This window comes from Pseudophryne corroboree, chromosome 9 (assembly GCF_028390025.1).
Source record: "Pseudophryne corroboree isolate aPseCor3 chromosome 9, aPseCor3.hap2, whole genome shotgun sequence".
In the NCBI taxonomy this organism is placed as follows: domain Eukaryota; kingdom Metazoa; phylum Chordata; class Amphibia; order Anura; family Myobatrachidae; genus Pseudophryne; species Pseudophryne corroboree.
Genome location: NC_086452.1, coordinates 296,828,190 through 296,849,830, shown reverse-complemented (window position 1 = coordinate 296,849,830; position 21,641 = coordinate 296,828,190). Strand labels below are relative to the sequence as shown.

At 44.1% G+C, this 21,641-nt stretch overlaps 1 protein-coding gene across 4 annotated transcripts in view; it reads right to left on the bottom strand.

The window, feature by feature from the left end:
* Window positions 1-21,641, bottom strand: part of PICK1 (protein interacting with PRKCA 1) — a 272,889-nt gene that overhangs the window by 19,752 nt on the left and 231,496 nt on the right. For all 4 annotated transcript variants that reach the window (XM_063940387.1, XM_063940385.1, XM_063940388.1 and 1 more), the window contains 2 exons: window positions 17,448-17,581; window positions 7,829-7,921 (listed from right to left, as the gene is read on the bottom strand). In XM_063940387.1, coding sequence (XP_063796457.1) covers window positions 7,829-7,921; window positions 17,448-17,581 — 227 coding nt within the window. The remainder of the gene's footprint in view (window positions 1-7,828; window positions 7,922-17,447; window positions 17,582-21,641) is intronic.

Here is a 21,641-nt window from a genome sequence, read left to right as displayed (position 1 = left end):
GCCCTCATTCAAGTCTGGTCTGTCCTGCTTCCCTGCACAAACAGGTCCTGTCCACAAACAGGTCCTGCGACACGACGGCATCAGACAGTGTTCGACAGTTTGAGTACGTTTGGGGGCGTGACAGCCTTGTTTGTGAAAATGGAGGCGTCACTACCATTTAGAGGGAGGAAAGATTTCCTGGCCTCTTACAAGGGCCCGATGGTGTCGCATGGAGATCTGATGCCACAAGGAAGCAGCAGTGATAGCAACTCTGTCCACATCTGAAGTGTCCCCATTGTTCACAAAAATAAACTATTGTAGAACTCCAAACAGCTTAAGTTTCCTAGGGCAATATGCCATTTGCCTCAACTAGCAACACTGCAGCGTTTACCATACCTGGGACTGCCACAGTTCAGAACATATTCATTTCTGAATCTCTGATATATTTAGCTGAAAAGCCAATTGTTACACACGTGGCCAGCTTTAGAGTGTTTGTATTGAGCCTTATACAAACTGATTTGCTCTGTTCCCGAAGGCTGATACTGTATTTGAAGTTTACAATTTAGTGAATTTTCATGAAGTGTTTTTCCTAATCGTTTACCCATTTTACACCGAGTTGTAGTCCTAAATACTGAACATTTTATAGATTGATGATATTAATCTAATGTGCCATCAACCACTCTATCGCTATATCTCAATCTCATTTCCACACACACTTGCTCCACCACTTCCAGCTTCAGAATTTTTCCTGCGCCGCTCCCAGCCTTTAGAATGTTCTCTGGCACTGTGACTTTCGTAGTCTTTTCATTCAAGCTTACCGCCCCTCCTCCTAATACACAAGTCTGCACATCACAGCTCCCACTCCCTGGGCCTAATTCAGACCTGATCGCTGCTGTGCGTTTTCGCACATAGGGTGATCAGGTTTGAACAGCGCATGTGCCGGAGTGCGCCAGCGCATGCCAGAGATGCGATCGGCATCTCTGCCCAGCAATCGCCTCTGCCTGATTGACAGGCAGAGGCAGTCGCTCGACAGGAGGGTGCGGGCCGCCGCCGTTTTGTGAGCACGGACCGGGCACGCCTGCGTTGTGCGGGTGGCGGTGGCTGCGTGACGTAACACGCAGCCACTGCGACCCAGGAAGCGACGAGAAGCTTCCTGCGAGCGTGCTGGAGCTGTGCTGGTAGGTAGCTTCTCCTCGGGTATAAAAGCATCGCCGCCGTGCGATGCTTTTGTACCTGTGCGGGAAGGGGCGGGGGAGGGTCGCAGAGCCGGACATGCGGGGTGGACTAACACTGTGCTGGGCGTACCCCCGCATGTGTGGGAAACTGATCGTAGATGTGCTAAATTTTGCACATCTACGATCAGGTCTGAATTAGGCCCCCTGTGTCCACCCATATTTCCCTTAGAATGTAAATTCTCACAAGCAATGCCCTGTCCCCTACAGTCTCCTCCATGTAATTAGCAGGTTTGTATTATGTAATTATAGTAACCTGTCACTTTGTAAACTAGACTAATTGTCTAATGTACTTTCTCTAACGTCCTAAGTGGATGCTGGGGACTCCGTAAGGACCATGGGGATTAGCGGCTCCGCAGGAGACTGGGCACAACTACAAAGAAAGCTTTAGACTACTGGTGTGCACTGGCTCCTCCCACTAAGACCCTCCTCCAGACCTTAGTTAGATTTTTGTGCCCGGCCGAGAAGGGTGCACACTAGGGGCTCTCCTGAGCACCTAGAAAGAAAGTATATTTAGGTTTTTTATTTTCAGTGAGATCTGCTGGCAACAGACTCACTGCAGCGAGGGACTAAGGGGAGAAGAAGCGAACCGACCTAACAGGTGGTAGTTTGGGCTTCTTAGGCTACTGGACACCATTAGCTCCAGAGGGATCGACCGCAGGACCCGACCTTGGTGTTCGTTCCCGGAGCCGCGCCGCCGTCCCCCTTACAGAGCCAGAAGGTCCGGAAAATCGGCGACAGAAGACTTCGGTCTTCACCAAGGTAGCGCACAGCACTGCAGCTGTGCGCCATTGCTCCTCATGTACACCTCATACTTCGGTCACTGATGGGTGCAGGGCGCTGGGGGGGGGGGGGGCGCCCTGAGGGCAATAGATAACACCTTGGCTGGCAAAATATGCATCATATATAGTCCTAGGGGCTATATAGATGCAAAATTACCCCTGCCAGTATAACAGAAATAGCGGGAGAAAGTCCACCGAAAAGGGGGCGGGGCTTCTCCCTCAGCACACTGGCGCCATTTTTCCCTCACAGTTCCGCTGGAAGGAAGTTCCCTGGCTCTCCCCTGCAGTCTGAGAATACTACAGAAGGGTAAAAAAGAGAGGGGGGGCACTAAATTTAGGCGCAGTATAGATATATATATATATGTAATATATATAAAAAAGCAGCTATAGGGAAAACACTCATTGATAGTGGGATCCCAGTGTTATATAGCGCTCTGGTGTGTGCTGGCATACTCTCTCTCTGTCTCTCCAAAGGGCTTTGTGGGGTCCTGTCCTCTGTCAGAGCATTCCCTGTGTGTTTGCGGTGTGTCGGTACGGCTATGTCGACATGTTTGATGAGGAGGCTTATGTGGAGGCAGAGCAGATGCCTGTAAATGTGATGTCACCCCCTGCGGGGTCGACACCTAAGTAGATGGTGCTGTGGAAGGAATTACGTGATAGTGTCGACTCCTTACATAAAAGGTTTGACGACATACCTAATGTGGGACAGCCTGCTTCTCAGCCTGTGCCTGCCCAGGCGTCTCAAAAACCATCAGGGGCTCTAAAACGCCCGCTACCTCAGATGGTTGACACAGATGTCGACACGGATACTGATTCCAGTGTCGACGACGACGAGACTAATGTAACTTCCAGTAGGGCCACACGTTACATGATTGAGGCAATGAAAAATGTGTTACACATTTCTGATGTTACCCCCGGTACCACAAAAAAGGGTATAATGTTTGGAGAGAAAAAACTACCAGTAGCTTTTCCTCCATCTGAAGAGTTAAATGAAGAGTGTGAAGAAGCGTGGGCTTCCCCTGATAAAAAGATGGTAATTTCTAAGAGGTTACTAATGGCGTACCCTTTCCCGCCAGAGGATAGGTCACGCTGGGAAACATCCCCTAGGGTGGATAAGGCGCTCACACGCTTGTCGAAGAAGGTGGCACTACCGTCTCCGGATACGGCCGCCCTGAAGGAATCTGCTGATAGAAAGCAGGAGGCTATCCTGAAATCTATATATGCACACACAGGTGTGATACTGAGACCGGCTATAGCTTCAGCCTGGATGTGCAGCGCTGCTGCTGCGTGGTCAGATTCCCTGTCAGAAAATATAGATACCCTAGATAGGGACACTATTTTGCTGAACGTAGAGCATATAAAAGACGCACTTTTATACATGAGGGATGCACAGAGGGATATTTGCCGGCTGGCATCCAAAATTAGTGCAATGTCCATTTCTGCCAGGAGAGGGTTATGGACTCGGCAGTGGACAGGTGATGCAGATTCCAAACGACACATGGAAGTTCTGCCTTATAAGGGTGAGGAATTGTTCGGGGATGGTCTCTCGGACCTCGTTTCCACAGCAACAGCTGGGAAGTCTACATTTTTGCCCCATGTTCCCTCACAACCAAAGAAAGCACCGTATTATCAGGTACAGTCCTTTCGGCCCAATAGGGGCAAGCGGGTTAAAGGCGCGTCCTTTCTGCCCAGAGGCAGAGGTAGAGGGAAAAAGCTGCAACAGCCAGTTCCCAGGAGCAAAAGTCCTCCCCCGCTTCCTCAAAGTCCACAGCATGACGCTGGGGCTCCACAGGCAGAGCCAGGTACGGTGGGGGCCCGTCTCAAGCATTTCAGCAAGCAGTGGGCTCGCTCACGGGTGGATCCCTGGATCCTTCAAATAGTATCTCAGGGGTACAAACTGGAATTCGAGACGTCTCCCCCCCCGCCGTTTCCTCAAATCTGCCTTGCCAACCACTCCCTCAGGCAGGGAGGCAGTGTTACAGGCAATTCAAAAGCTGTATTCACAACAAGTGATAGTAAAGGTGCCCCTACTTCAACAAGGAAGGGGTTACTATTCCACAATGTTTGTGGTACCGAAACCGGACGGTTCGGTGAGACCCATTTTAAATTTGAAATCCTTGAACACATATATAAAAAAATTCAAGTTCAAGATGGAATCGCTCAGGGCGGTTATTGCGAGCCTGGACGAGGGAGATTACATGGTATCGCTGGACATCAAGGATGCTTACCTACATGTCCCCATTTACCATCCTCACCAGGAGTACCTCAGGTTTGTGGTACAATATTATCATTACCAATTCCAGACGTTGCCGTTCGGTCTCTCCACGGCTCCGAGGGTCTTTACCAAGGTAATGGCGGAAATGATGATACTCCTTCGAAGGAAGGGAGTTTTAATTATCCCGTACTTGGACGATCTCCTGATAAAGGCGAGGTCCAGAGAACAGTTATTGGTAGGGGTAGCACTATCTCGGGAAGTGCTGCAACAGCACGGCTGGATTCTAAACATTCCAAAGTCACAGCTGGTCCCTACGACACGCCTGCTGTTCCTAGGGATGGTTCTGGACACAGAACAGAGAAAAGTGTTTCTCCCGGAGGAGAAGGCCAAGGAGCTGTCATCTCTAGTCAGAGGCCTCCTAAAACCAAAACAGGTGTCGGTGCATCACTGCACGCGGATCCTGGGAAAAATGGTAGCTTCCTACGAAGCGATTCCATTCGGCAGGTTTCATGCAAGAACCTTTCAGTGGGACCTGTTGGACAAGTGGTCCGGATCGCATCTTCAGATGCATCGTCTGATAACCCTGTCTCCAAGGACAAGGGTGTCTCTGCTATGGTGGCTGCAGAGTGCTCATCTTCAAGAGGGCCGCAGATTCGGCATACAGGACTGGGTCCTGGTGACCACGGATGCCAGCCTTCGAGGCTGGGGAGCAGTCACACAGGGAAGAAACTTCCAAGGACTATGGACAAGTCAGGAGACTTCCCTGCACATAAATATTCTGGAACTAAGGGCCATTTACAATGCCCTAAGTCAGGCAAAACCCCTGCTTCAAAACCAGCCGGTACTGATCCAGTCAGACAACATCACGGCAGTCGCCCATGTAAATCGACAGGGCGGCACGAGAAGCAGGAGGGCGATGGCAGAAGCCACAAGGATTCTCCGATGGGCGGAAAATCACGTGTTAGCACTGTCAGCAGTGTTCATTCCGGGAGTGGACAACTGGGAAGCAGACTTCCTCAGCAGGCACGACCTCCACCCGGGAGAGTGGGAACTTCATCCAGAAGTCTTTCAAATGATTGTAAACCAGTGGGAAAAACCACAGGTGGACATGATGGCGTCCCGCCTAAACAAAAAGCTAGAAAAATATTGCGCCAGGTCAAGAGACCCGCAGGCGATAGCTGTGGACGCTCTGGTAACACCGTGGGTGTACCGATCGGTTTATGTGTTCCCTCCTCTTCCTCTCATACCAAAGGTACTGAGGATAATAAGGAGAAGAGGAGTAAGAACTATACTCATTGTTCCGGATTGGCCAAGAAGAGTGTGGTATCCGGAACTTCAAGAAATGATGTCAGAGGACCCATGGCCTCTACCGCTCAGACAGGACCTGCTGCAGCAGGGGCCCTGTCTGTTCCAAGACTTACCGCGGCTGCGTTTGACGGCATGGCGGTTGAACACCGGATCCTGAAGGAAAAGGGCATTCCGGAGGAAGTCATTCCTACGCTGATAAAAGCTAGGAAAGAAGTAACCGCGAACCATTATCACCGCATATGGCGAAAATATGTTGCGTGGTGTGAGGCCAGGAAGGCCCCAACGGAAGAATTTCAGCTGGGCCGGTTCCTGCACTTCCTACAGTCAGGGGTGACTATGGGCCTTAAATTGGATTCCATTAAGGTCCAGATTTCGGCTCTGTCGATTTTCTTCCAGAGAGAATTGGCTTCACTACCTGAAGTTCAGACTTTTGTTAAGGGAGTGCTGCATATTCAGCCCCCTTTTGTGCCTCCAGTGGCACCTTGGGATCTCAACGTGGTGTTGGATTTCTTAAAGTCACATTGGTTTGAGCCACTGAAAACCGTGGATTTAAAATATCTCACGTGGAAAGTGGTCATGTTGTTGGCCTTGGCTTCGGCCAGGCGTGTTTCAGAATTGGCGGCTTTGTCATGTAAAAGCCCTTATCTGATTTTCCATATGGATAGGGCAGAATTGAGGACTCGTCCCCAGTTTCTCCCCAAAGTGGTATCAGCTTTTCATCTGAACCAACCTATCGTGGTGCCTGCGGCTACAAATGACTTGGAGGATTCCAAGTTGCTGGACGTAGTCAGGGCCCTAAAAATTTATGTTTCCAGGACAGCTGGAGTCAGGAAGACTGACTCGCTCTTTATCCTGTATGCATCCAACAAGATGGGTGCTCCTGCTTCTAAGCAGACTATTGCTCGCTGGATCTGTAGTACGATTCAGCTTGCACATTCTGCGGCTGGACTGCCGCGTCCTAAATCAGTAAAAGCCCATTCCACGAGGAAAGTGGGCTCTTCTTGGGCGGCTGCCCGAGGGGTCTCGGCTCTTCAACTTTGCCGAGCTGCTACTTGGTCACGGGCAAACACGTTTGCTAAATTCTACAAATTTGATACCCTGGCTGAGGAGGACCTTGAGTTCTCTCATTCGGTGCTGCAGAGTCATCCGCACTCTCCCGCCCGTTTGGGAGCTTTGGTATAATCCCCATGGTCCTTACGGAGTCCCCAGCATCCACTTAGGACGTTAGAGAAAATAAGAATTTACTCACCGGTAATTCTATTTCTCATAGTCCGTAGTGGATGCTGGGCGCCCATCCCAAGTGCGGATTGTCTGCAATACTTGTATATAGTTATTGCTTAACTAAAGGGTTATTGTTGAGCCATCTGTTGAGAGGCTCAGTTATATTTCATACTGTTAACTGGGTATTGTATCACGAGTTATACGGTGTGATTGGTGTGGCTGGTATGAGTCTTACCCGGGATTCAAAATCCTTCCTAATTGTGTCAGCTCTTCCGGGCACAGTATCCTAACTGAGGTCTGGAGGAGGGTCTTAGTGGGAGGAGTTAGTGCACACCAGTAGTCTAAAGCTTTCTTTGTAGTTGTGCCCAGTCTCCTGCGGAGCCGCTAATCCCCATGGTCCTTACGGAGTCCCCAGCATCCACTACGGACTATGAGAAATAGAATTACCGGTGAGTAAATTCTTATTTTTATACTTTTTGTATGCTAGTATGTATACTTGACTACGGAACCCCTGTGGCACTATATATAAAAGATAAAACTAAACTGCTATTTTGTGGAATTTAATATTTAAGGCTAAACTTTTAAATAGAGGAAGGGAGTGTGAAGGTATTTTACCATAAAAATCTCATAAGTATGTAACAGATGGATATATATAAACTTATATTTCAACACCTTGTAAGTTTGCTTTGCACTAAGCAAAACCATTTTTCTGTTTGTGACCTCTAGTACTGAAAGAGTTCAATATTGTAAACTAATTTAAAGTAAAGGTATACATATTTAACAAGTCATTTATATATGATAACCTTGTATTCTTTTATAGTTTATTCACACCTACACATTTCATCATGGAATTAAGTGTGCAAAGATGCTTGTGCAATATGTGTTTTGATAAAACATAGCTAAAAGAGAAGAAGTTTTACAACTACAGTAGGTAAAGAATGAAAGGGTTCTATAAAAGTGACTGGTGTAGATTTGTTCAAAAAGGTCTTGTGTTGTGTACTCTTATTTTTTTCAAGAAAAACAAGTTAACCCACCCTCTCCTTGCTGCTATAGTCAAAAATAAATGATCCAAAATACAACCATCTTCTTACCAAATATTCAAATTTCACATCAAGGTATTTTCGGATTGTTAATTTAGTGTCTGGAATGGCTTTATTAAGGTAGGTATTTAAATCATTCAGCATCTGTTGGAAGAAATGTCATATTAGAAAGAAAACCAGAATAAAACTATTGCAAGCATTTATTTGAGTGAATAAGTGAGGAAATTAAGTTCACACTCATACAAAGGAAAAAGGGAGTTCGGTGCACCAACTACAATACTACATCACAAAAGAATATTAAAAGTTCATCTTTATCCAACAGTAAAAACACCACAGGAAACGCTTTGGATTATAAATCTATCCTCATTTATTGATATGGTTATTTTGTTTCCCGATATAAATAGTTAAAAAAAGTTAAACTTTACTCAAATTGAATTAATAAAAATATCTAATAAAGGTTTCACTTTTTAAAACACATCTAAAACACTGTAGTTATACAAGTACTGTAACTAGTGCAACCAGTGGTAACCCATTTTTGTTTTCTGTGTGTGTATGATTATAATCTGATTGGTTACCCAGGTAGCACCTCCGACAGATTATGTAACTCAGGCATTGAATACGCAATATAACTAATATTACTACTACTTTTAAATAAAATTTAAGAGCAACTGATATTTTTCATATTTCATAGGAAAAAGGACGAATTGAACATTCTTACATTTTCATATAAGTTATTTACTAATTAAATAAATAATTAGTCAACCTGCTCAATCACCAACCAGCCCCTGCTACTGATACATGTAGAATACTTATTGCCATGGTAGATTTACACTATTTACACTTGCCATGGTAGATTATTTACATTTAGTAGTCTTCAGTCAAAAACATCATGGCTTCTACCAGTCAGCAAAGACTGAGCTTGTAAATTTACCAGTAAATCCTATATGATTACTTTTTTGGAGCAGCTAATAAATATATTTTACATAATGCTCCCAATACTTTTACATTTTAAAACTTTGTAATAAGAAGTTTAACTGAGCAATAAAAGCCACAGGTACATTAAACTTTTACTGAAACTAACATTTGTTATTTACACACTGATGAGGGTGTACTACGATATACCAGCGCTCAGGATCCCGGCGCGTATACCGACCGCCGGAATGCCGGCAACAGGGTGAGCGCAAAAGAGCCCCTTGCGGGCTCGCTGCAGCCGCCACGCTGCAGGCATGGTGGTGCGCTACGCTATTTATTCTCCCTCCAGGGGTGTCGTGGACACCCCAAGAGGGAGAATAGTTGTTGGTATCCCGGCGCTGGTATGCAGAGCGCCGGGATCCCGACAGCCGGGATATCAAGGACCTGCCATTCACAGCCAAGCTGACAACCTGAACCAGTCCAGTACACAGCAAGCGGGGGATGGGGGCGGGGCAGACTAGCAGTAACTGAATATATTAGTGACACAGCCTCACTGCAGCTAGCGATATTTCCGGTGCCCCAAGATAAAATAATAAATACAGAATAAATGGAAGCCTCATTGATAATAGGAGGCTCCCATATTTATTAATAATAAAACATATTCAAATGACTCTTATAATTCTATTGGCCTATATGGGAGCTTCTGTCAATAGGAGATTAACATATAGGTAGGGTCATGGAAAGTCCAAGCTGGGGAAGCTGGGGAAAAGCAGAAGGAAACTAGAAGAGCCTAGTTAAAGGAAATAAAAGTAAAGAGAAAAAAAATAAGAATTTACTTACCGATAATTCTATTTCTCATAGTCCGTAGTGGATGCTGGGGACTCCGAAAGGACCATGGGGAATAGCGGCTCCGCAGGAGACTGGGCACATCTAAAGAAAGCTTTAGGACTATCTGGTGTGCACTGGCTCCTCCCCCTATGACCCTCCTCCAAGCCTCAGTTAGATCTCTGTGCCCGAACGAGAAGGGTGCACACTAGGGGCTCTCCTGAGCTTCTTAGTGAAAGTTTTAGTTTAGGTTTTTTATTTTCAGTGAGACCTGCTGGCAACAGGCTCACTGCATCGAGGGACTAAGGGGAGAAGAAGCGAACTCACCTGCGTGCAGAGTGGATTGGGCTTCTTAGGCTACTGGACATTAGCTCCAGAGGGACGATCACAGGCCCAGCTTGGATGGGTCCCAGAGCCGCGCCGCCGGCCCCCTTACAGAGCCAGAAGGCAGAAGCGGTCCGGAAAATCGGCGGCAGAAGACGTCCAGTCTTCAACAAGGTAGCGCACAGCACTGCAGCTGTGCGCCATTGCTCTCAGCACACTTCGCACTCCGGTCACTGAGGGTGCAGGGCGCTGGGGGGGGCGCCCTGAGACGCAATAATAAACACCTTGGATGGCAAAAAATGCATCACATATAGCTCCTGGGCTATATGGATGCATTTAACCCCTGCCAAAATACATAAAAAAACGGGAGATAAGGCAGCCGATAAAGGGGCGGAGCCTATCTCCTCAGCACACTGGCGCCATTTTCCCTCACAGCTCCGTTGGAGGGAAGCTCCCTGGCTCTCCCCTGCAGTCACTATACTACAGAAAGGGTTAAAAAAGAGAGGGGGGCACAAATTAGGCGCAGTATTAACTATACAGCAGCTATAAGGGGAAAAACACTTATATAAGGTTATCCCTGTATATATATATATAGCGCTCTGGTGTGTGCTGGCAAACTCTCCCTCTGTCTCCCCAAAGGGCTAGTGGGGTCCTGTCCTCTATCAGAGCATTCCCTGTGTGTGTGCTGTATGTCGGTACTTTTGTGTCGACATGTATGAGGAGAAAAATGATGTGGAGACGGAGCAGATTGCCTGTAATAGTGATGTCACCCCCTAGGGGGTCGACACCTGAGTGGATGAACTGTTGGAAGAAATTACGTGACAGTGTCAGCTATGTATAAAAGACAGTGGTTGACATGAGACAGCCGGCTACTCAGCTTGTGCCTGTCCAGACGTCTCATAGGCCGTCAGGGGCTATAAAGCGCCCGTTACCTCAGATGGCAGATATAGACGCCGACACGGATACTGACTCCAGTGTCGACGGTGAAGAGACAAATGTGACTTCCAGTAGGGCCACACGTTACATGATTGAGGCAATGAAAAATGTTTTACACATTTCTGATAATACGAGTACCACCAAAAAAAAAGGGGTATTATGTTCGGTGAGGAAAAACTACCTGTAGTTTTCCTAAATCTGAGAAATTAAATGAGGTGTGTGATGATGCGTGGGTTTCCCCCGATAACAATTTCTAAAATGTTATTGGCATTATATCCTTTCCGGCCAGAGGTTAGGGTGCGTTGGGAAACACCCCCTAGGGTGGATAAAGCGCTCACACGCTTGTAAGGGCTCTATCCTCTCCTGAGATGGCCGCCCTTAAGGATCCTGCTGATAGTCCTAAAGCTTTCTTTAGATGTGCCCAGTCCCCTATTCCCCATGGTCCTTTCGGAGTCCCCAGCATCTACTAGGACGTTAGAGAAAAGAGAGAGAAGCACAGAAAAAGAGTACTATATCAATCCAAGTAAGTATGTCTAGTACTGTAATATATTATTTTTTATTCTTACGGTTGAAAAAAAAAATGATGGTAAGGCGTTCTTGTATACATGAGCTCCCCCAAACAGCAGTTGTATGTATGTACTATGGGGCTGATTCAGACGTGGATGATAATTTTGCCAATACTGCATTTTTGTATGCAGCTGCTGTGCGAAATATGCAGCACGAGGCATCTTTAGTAATAAGATGTTTACTGCCGGCTTCTGTGATACACTGCTGTGACCAAAGACATAGTAACATAGTAACTGAGTAACATAGTAATTGAGGTTGAAAAGAGGCAAAATGCCCATCATGTTCAACCTGTATTCTGTATTAAGTTGAGTTGATTTTACTGTACCTGCTGAAGAATGTTTTAGGACTAGTTAACAACTATAAATCATGTTACACCCGGATTAACAACGTCAGTATTTTAAATGTTGTAACCTTGGATATCCTTTTCAATCAGAAATTTATCCAATCCTTTTTTAGATGCATTTACAGAGTGCACCATTACCACCTTCCATGGCAAGGAATTCCAAATCCTTATTGCCCTAACAGTGAAGAACCCTTTCCTCCGTTGTGTACGGAATTTTCTCTCCTCCAGCCTCAGCGAGTGCCCACATGTCCTAAACAGTGTTCTTTTAATAAATAATTCCTGTGATAACTCTTTGTAGTGTCCCTTTACATATATGAAGACATTAACAATGTCTCCTCTTAGATGCCTTTTTCCCAGTGTATACATATTCACCCTAGTAAGCCTTTCCTCGTAATCCAGTCCCTCTAGCCCTTTAATCAATTTAGTAGCTCGCCTTTGAACCCTTTCAAGTTCACCGATATCTATTTTATACAGTGGTGCCCAAAACTGAACACAATATTCCAGGTGCGGACGTACCAATGATTTGTACAGTTGCAGGATTACATCCTCGTCCCTTGTCTCAATTCCCCATTTATGCACGCAAGCACCTTACTTGCCTTCTTTACTGCGCTTTGACATTGTATATGGTTATAAAGCTTATTATCATTGAGTACCCCCAAATCTTTTTCCAAAACTGTTACCCCTAGACTTTCCCCGTTTAATATGTAGGATGCAAGTTTGCTTTTAGTCCCGAAATGCATAACCTTGCATTTTTCTATTTTGACCCTCATTCTCCATTTAGACGCCCAGATTTCAAGTTTAGATAAGTCATTCTGCAGAGACTCCACATCTATTTCTGGATTAATTACCCTACACAGTTTAGTATCATCTGCAAAGATTGACACTGTGCTTTCCAGGCCTATTTCTAGGTCATTGATAAATATGTTGAACAGTAGTGGCCCGAGTACGGACCCCTGTGGTATTCCGCTGACTAGTGTCCAGCTTGAGGACTTTACATGCTTTTCCTTGGTCAAGATTGTCGCTCACTTCCTCGTAGAAGTTAACTAAGTTAGTTTGACATGATCTGTCCCCCACAAACCCATGCTGGTTCTTGCTAATAATCTTAGTAGTCTGCAGATACTCCTGTATGCTATCCCTTAGAATTCCTTCCAATATTTTCCCCACTATAGATGTCAAACTAACCGGTCTGTAGTTACCCGGATGATTTTTGGATTCCTTTTTAAATAATGACACTGCTATACGCCAATCCTTCGCTACCATGCCAGATCTAATTGAACTATTGAAAATCAAGTATAGGGGTCTTGCTAGTTGTGACCTAAGCTCCATAAGAACCCTTGGATGAAGTCTGTTCGGGCCAGGTGATTTATTAATCTTTATTTTGCATAATCTCTCCCTGACTACTTCTTCACTTAAACAAGTATCTAACCACGAATCCTTACTGTCACTATCGCTATGTACTACTCCCACCGTCAGTTCTTTTCTGGTGAACACTGACGAAAAAAATGAATTCAGTATTTCCGCTTTTGATTTGTCATCATTTATCAATATTATAAATTCATCTATTATTGGATCTATGTTCTCCTTTTTCCACCTTTTACTGTTAATGTATTTAAAAAAAAAAATTAGAATTGGTTTTTCTCTCTATAGCAATTTGCTTCTCGTTTTCAATTTTAGCTGCTCTTATTGCTTTTTTGCATCTTTTATTGCATTCCTTATAGTACTGGAAGACATAGCAGCGGATCACATCTGAGTAACACTCAGATGTTCTGCAAAATGATGCTGCTGGGGCCAGTAAAGCACTGGCTTTGGCACACCCATGAAACGGGACCAACATGCCCCCATTTTTCTTGGAATGCCCCCGTCACCACCACCAAACACCAGCAGCATGTCAATCATGCTGTGGCACCTGGGGCACTGTAAATGACATCGCAGAAACAGATATGCACATGCAGTGTCAGTGTGGCTCCTGCTGAGACCATTAAACATCTGAAATTTACAGAAGTATCGAAATCTCCGAATCTCTCTCTATATATATATATATATATATATATATATATATATATATATATATATATATATATATATACACACATACTATGTTGACAAAAGTGATTGGACACTGACAGCAGTAGTATTTTTGATGTCAGTACTTTATAGGTCAACCACGTGCAGTAATTATTGCAGGACACCCTTCTTGACAACCTGTCCACAAGTTCCTGGACAACAGCAGGTTGTATGTTTTGCCATTTCACCTTAAATACAGTAACCAACTGTGACACTGAAGGTCGAGTCTGCCTAGAAATCACCCATTGCTTAAATTTGTCCCAGAGGCTCTCAATGGGATTAAGATCTGGACTTTGAGATGGCCAGTTCATCTGGGTTACCAAATTTTCTGTATGCTAGTCCAGCATCAACCAGGAAACATGACAAGTGGCATTGTCGTCCAGATAAAAAAATGGCCTTGGTGCCTTCCCAATCCACAGGAGAAGGGAGCCGGACATGAAGAAGCGAGTGTCACCAGACACGTTTCGTCACCAGACTTCATCAGAGGGCTGGCCTAGTGGACGCTCAGTACATACTCTAACATAGTCGATAGCCAATCAATACTGCCAGTGGGCAAGACATACTCAAGTATACAAACGCCTCCCTTCACTTATACCTAGGTGTATTAGAACAGCGTCTTTTTACATAACACACAGGTGCTTATTCAAATAATAAAAAGAACCAGTAGAGCCATCTTTTAGCATAATTACCAAGCTTCTTCATTTATAAATAACTAAGCAGTCATCAAAGCAAGAATATATATTAAAACATTTTTAAAAGAATAAAAATATATTAATATTTACTGAATAGCGATAATAGCTACTAAAATACGTATCCAGGTACAATTCAGAAAACCAAAAATTGTAAATACATACCTAAGATAGCAACATATTAAGACAGTACATAATAATTCAGTATCAATAAATGGGGTAATCTCATATCCTTCATTAAGTCCCAGAGGAGTCAAAGGGGGTTAATTCAGAGTCAGTAGCATGTTTGCAAAAAACGCAAAAACTGGAACTGATAAAACTGCATGACAGGGCCACCCAGCACAGGGAAAGGCCGCCCAGCATATGTAGCTCCACCCAGCAATGCGATCACAATTTAATTGCATTGCAGAAAGTGGCAAAATAGAGTCGATCCCTGTATGCACAGCCAGGCTGCGTATAAAGGCACACTGCCGCCATGTTTCCCATTGCAGGAATGCAAGTGATGTCATCCGGCCGCACCCGTACATGCCCACGACACGCCTGCGTTTCCTGCACCACTTTCCCCCCCAAAGCCACGTCGCCGCCCCTGTCCGTCCTGCCGCATGTCAATCACTATACCATCGCATCATTCAGGATTTTGCGGCCATTTGCGATTTTCTCTAAAGAGCGGCTAGGTCTGAATAGCCCCTAAAGTGTTCAGGGTTAAAATTCAATAGGTTTCTCTCCTCAGGAGGGACCTTTTTCTCTGACATCTCCTCTTTTACTTGGTAACACTAATTCAATTCCTCATCTTAAAACCATTCGGATTACTATTATGCCATTGCTTACAGTGTCTAGGGACACTGTGATTAGTCACACAATTTTTAATATTATGCATATGATCTAAAATCCTGATTTTCAACGCTCGTTTAGTCTTGCCTATATATTTTAACCCGCATCAGCATGAAAGCATGTATACAACAAACAAAGAATTATAATTAATTCAATTCTTGATCCCAGAAGTTTGTTTACATACACCTTCAATAATGAACCCTTTGTCAATATAAGGACACATCTTGCAACAACTACAAGGAAAACAACCTTTAATTTCTAGAAAGGGTTTCAGTTTTGGTTTACGCTGTATTACTTCCAATGGGCTTTTAGCAACCATAGATTTAATACTCTTCACCTTCTTATAAACTATTTCCGGGCGTTCTGGAAGATGTTCCATAAGGACAGGCTCTTATTTAAAAATATGCCAATTGTTCCTAAGAATTCTGAAAATATCTCTGTTCCTATCATTATTCTAAGTAATTAACATACAGTTAGCATTTGTTTTATAAATGTTACTTTGAAGTCTATACTGTAAAAGACTTTCTCTCTTTGAATCCCTCGCTTTGTTCATAGCTATCACCCTAATAGGGTAACCCCTTTCTTTAAACCTATTCACAAACTTGTCCAAATTTGTAAAATTCCCTTTCAGTCTTAAGAATTGAGATTATGGGACATTATCTTTCCAGGGCAAAAAATGGCTACTAGTATAGCCAAAATAGCTATTGCTGTCCACAATTTTAAAATGAGTGGACATATCAATGATACATATTGTTAGGAAATTGTCTAGGATTAAGAACAAATCCAGGAAATTCAACTTTACTAGTTTGATAATTGGAGGTAAAAGTTATATTGTATGGATTATTAAAATCACTAACTAATTTAATAAATCTAGGTTCATCACCACTTCAGATTTGCAATATATCATCTATATATCGTTTTAAGTAAAACAATGTTTTCTAGCATATCACCAACAAGAGTGTTAAGACTCCCACTTGCCCATATAAATTAGCTAAACTGAGCGCACTAATTGTGCCTATAGTTGTCCCCAGATTTGGAGGAACCACTCCCCCCAAAATTCTAAGTAATTATGTTTGAGTACAAAACTTAAGCAATCACAGATAAAGTGTGCCCTTTCGAAAGATATAGAGGAATCATGATTTAACACTGTATGTATTGCTTGTATACCTTTTATCAGAATAGGCGTATATAAAGACTGTACATCGATGGTGTCCCATTTGAAATTCTCTTCTCATTGAATATCCTTAAATCAGTTGTAAAACATGTGTCGAGTTACTCACATGTGCCGGGTCTCTTGGCACATATGTCTTAATGAAAGAATCAATGTATTCAGATACCCTAGATGTGGCGACCCTATTCCTGCCAGTATTGGGTGACCAGGAGGTGTGTCAGGTTCTTATGGCTCTTCTGTATATGATAAAAGGTGGCTAAATTAGGTGTCATATTAAATAGATACTTGTATTCCTCTGATGTCAAAATTTTAGTATCTAATCCTCTATTTAAAAGTATCTGCAGATCATCAAGATATTGGTTAGTAAAATCTTTATCTGGCTTTCTGTAAAATACATTATCTAGAAGAAAATTATATGGTTCTTTAACATAGTATTCTCAAACCATTATTACTATTCCACTGCCTTTATCAGTGTTCTAGTTAGATTTTTATTCCCAATTCTTTTCATTCCCAATTTCTCAATCTCTTTCTTAACTAGCAGAGAAAACAAATCAATATACTTGTATGGTACTCTTGACTCCACAGGGTAAAAAGTGGATCATGACTTTAAACCAGAGGCTGATTCAACCTTGTTACTTTCCAATATTTTTTTATTAATGCATCTGATTTTTTCAAAAAGTGATGTTTAAGGTTTAATTTCCTCACAAATAAATATCAATGAGAAGATCAAATTTACTAATGACTTTAGATGGAGCAAACAATCGGTTCTTAAGAACATGTTTTTCAAGTGGTGTCAGGATCTTTTCCATCTTATCCATCATGCAACACCATCAGGGAGGCGTCTGATTGGCTCCAAATTTATTCTGCAGCAGGACAATGACCCCAAACATACAGCTTATGTCATTAAGAACTATATTCAGCGTAAAGAAGGACAAGGAGTCCTGGAAGTGATGACATGGCTCCCACAGAATGCCTAAAAGATGCCAGTAGCCCCTGTTGATCACTCACCGGTTTTATCGTTTTCAAAAGGGTGATGCCAAACTTTTCAATGCTACGATGTGCATCAGCAAACTTGACAAATGCTTCACTTGCTGCAGGTTGGGGTTCCCGGACACCAATGACAGAGAACACATCACCAAAAGCTAGGGATGTAATAACAGACTTAGACTAAACATCACACATTTACAAACTGTTCATTTATTGTTTTGGGAAACACCAATTATCAAAGGTGTAAACTTCCCACATGCATATTTAAAAATGCACAGAACATAGGCTATTAAAAAAAAAAAAAAAAAAAAAAAAGATTCATTTGGACAGCAAATAATATGATGAACTTAATTATGGATCAGATACTTATTTCAGAACAATGACGTGCCCATACACTAGTGCGATTAGGGCCCTTTTCATCTGATTCCAATGCATTGGGCCAAGAAATCGGATGAAATGTGTCAAATCGCATGTGTTTTACCTCCAATTCCGATCTGATGCACGGTCCCATGCGCATCGGATCGGAGTCGGAGATCGCAAGGGCTGCACTATAGATTTATCGGATTCGGCAGCTTTGGCTGGGATCGCATAAGATACATCGTATACAAAAGAACTGCATGTCGACCTAATGCATGTCGACCTTCAGTGGTCAACCTAATGACTGTCGACCTAATGACCGTATCCCCTTTACCGCTTGAGGATACTCAGTCTCTTTCACCCAAACCCTTTTTTAACCCTATTAACTTAACATGTTAACGGGTGTTAACGCACAGAATCTGTAAAAAGAGTTCACGGATTCATGTGTTAACAGGGTAGTGGCAACCGTTAACCCCTAGTTATCAAGGATTTTGTTTCACGTCTGCTCATGCGTGTAAGAAAAATCCCTGATAAGTGCTCACTTCAGAGCTAATTGAATAGTCCCGGGGGATCAATTAGTCCATGGTAAATTACTGCGGCTAATAGAATTCCCCCCTCATGGTGTTATCCTCATAATTTCCCAGTCAGACGGAAATTTCTACTTATTTATTAGCTGTTCTTTATATAGTGCCAGTATTTTCCATTGCGCTTTACAATTTGAACAAAACAGAAATAAAGCAAGACAGGGTAACAAATGAAGCAGTTTTATAACCTTGCCTGAAGAGCTTGCTTTCAGGAAACACTAAGGTTTGGAGGCTAGAAGAAAGTCTTGTTGTGCAAGGGAAGGCATTCACAGAATGGGTGCAGCCCAAAAATAAATCCTGCAACCATGAATGTGAGCAGGTAATGCATGTGAATGAGAGACACAAATCTTGGGCAAAGCATAGAGGTTAAGCTGGGAGATATTTTGGTTAATGGTTATGAGCTTTGTAAATAAGCTCCTAAATTGATATTTCCACACAAAATCCATGGAGGTGTCGTTGCTGTTGTTGCTGCTACGGGATGCAATACATCTACACAGTGGGCTGTCACAGTCATATAATCCTTAGTTTGCCCTGCTCCACTTGTCCACATGTCCGTGGATAAGTGGACAGTGGGTACAACTACATTTTTCAGGTCACTGAGGACACTTTTCTTAATGTCCCTGTACAGTCCGGGAATCGCTTGCCTAGTGAAGTGGAATCTAGATGGGATTTGGTACCGGGGACACAGTACATTCATGAACTGTCTAAATCCCACTGCACTAATATGGCGGATACCGGACGCAGGTCTAACACCAGCATAGTTGTTATGGCCTCAGTAATCCGCTTTGCAACAGGGTGACTGCTGTCGTATTTTAATCGCTTAGTTGAAGTAGTACAATTGGTCTTCCGACTTCCTCTCTGGGATGACGATCAACTCCCAGCAGCAACAACAGCAGCAGCAGTAGGCGTACCACTCAAGGATCCTTCGGAGGAATCCCGGTTAGGAGAGGACTCGTCAATCATGCCAGTGACATGGCCCGCAGGACTACTTGCGTTCCTGACTGAGGAGGAAATTGACGTTGAGGGAGTTGGTGGTGTGGCTTGCAGGAGCTTAGGTACAACAGGAAGAAGGGATTTAGGTGTCAGTGGATTGCTTACGATCTTACCCAAAGTTTCGGAACTTGACAATGAATGCGCTGCAGGTGACGTATAAGGAAGGATGTTCCTAGGTGGGTTAACTTCCTTACCCCTACTTATTATGGATTGACAAAGGCAACACACGGCTTGACACCTGTTGTCCAGATTTCTGGAGAAATAATTCCACACCGAAGAGTGGTATTTTTGGTATTTTGCACAGGCATAACAGTGGGGTTTTTCATCCCATGGACAATAAATGTCTCCACTGGTGTCTTATTCAAACAAAGCGCATCACCATCAGAATCCTCATCATCAACTTCCTCCTCAGCGCCAGCTACACCAATATCCTCCTCATCCTGTTGTGCTTCTACAGTGAAATCCTAAATCTCAATATCAGCAACTGGACTGGCAGTGCTCCTCCCACCACTTGCAGGGGGCGTGCAAATTGTGGTAGAAGCCTCCACTTTCCATACAGTCTCGGGAAGGTCAGGCCTAGACATCGCAACCGTGGACACACTTGGACTCTCCTTGGGGATTTGTGATATCTCTGTACGCACAGTTGTTTTTTCCTGTGCTTTAACAAGCTTAATTTTTTTTTATTTTTTTGAGAGGGAGGAGGGATTCCATCCGCATGAGAAGCTGAGCAACTAGTCATGAACATAGGCCAAGGCCTTAGCCTTTCCTTGCCACTTCGTGTCATGAATGGCATATTGCCAATTTTACGTTTCTCATCAGATAATTTCTTTTTTTTCTTTTTTGATTATTAATTTTTGCTTCTTGGATTTGACATACTCTCTATGACATTGGGAATCGGCCTTAGCAGGCGAAGTTGATGGAATTGCATCGTCAATGTCATGACTGGTGTCAGCAGCAGCTTCAGCACTAGTACTAGGAACTGGTTCCTGATCTTTAACTATTTTTTCCTCCAAATTTTTGTTCTCAATTTCACAGGAAAGCACCCCTTTATTATTACAGCATACAGGGCCAGTGTACTTTTATTTTAACAGCAGCACCCCTGTATTTTTACAGCATACAAGGCCAGTGTACTTTTATTTTAACAGGATATTTTAAATGCATACAGGACAGTGCGCCTGCCCCTTGTACAACACAGTGACAGCTAGGACAGCAACACACATGTACAGCTGCAGCACCCCTAACCGCACATGAAACACCAGTGACAGCCAGGATAGCACCCCTAACAGCAAAGGGACACCACAGTGACAGGAGCAGCAACCCGACAGAGCACACACTGATACCACCCGACGCCACCACCCACAGAGAGACAGAGGTCTGTCTCCCTCACTCTCCAAGTCTGGAGTGAAAATGGCGGCAATGCGCGGCTATTTATAAGGAATCCAAAACCCATTAGAATCTGACAGCGGGCTGAAGACATTTTGGGGTATATTCATATGCAGTCGAAAACTGCTGTCTGTCGAAAAGACGGCAGTTTTCGACTTTTTAAGGTCGAATCCTGATTCGACCTATTCAAAGCTTTTCGACTAGTTAAGGCATTCGACTTGTCGAAAAGCACGTGGATCGGCAAAATAGCTGCCGATCCACGTCTTGATGTCGAAAACGAGGCCAAATCCGACAGGTTTTGGCCCCGTTTTCGACCATCTCAATCCGACATCAAAATGATGCCGGAATGAGATGGACCCGGAGGAGGCGAGCCGCAGGGAGACGGGGGGACAGCCGGCGGGCACACAGGAGAGATCAGTGCTACAGAAGCGCTGCTGCTGGATGTCACTCACCCGCCTGACCTCACGGCAGCTTCCACCCGGCTCCAGCACGCTGTTGGAGCCGGGTGGAAGCTGCCGTGAGGTCGGGCGGCAGAGTGACATCCTGCTGCAGCGCTACGGTAGCACTGATCTTCCTATATGCCCGCCGGCTGTACCCCCGCGGCTCGCCCCCCTTCTCCTCCTCTGCATCCCATCTTAATTCGACTTGAAAAAGTCGAATTAAGATGGGGATTGAATAGGGATTGTCGGATCCATTCTCAGTTCTCTGAGAACCAAGCCCGATCATCTCTAAATTGTGGGGAATTCAATTGTTTTCATTCTCCCCTATACCCGTGCGCCCACAATGGCAGCTATTGAACGGTGTATGTCAACAGGCACACTAGCACCAACCTGAGGTGGCGAGAAGAAATGTGCAAAAAGTGTCCTGTTTGGACGCCTAATTGGTAGTTTTCTCTATA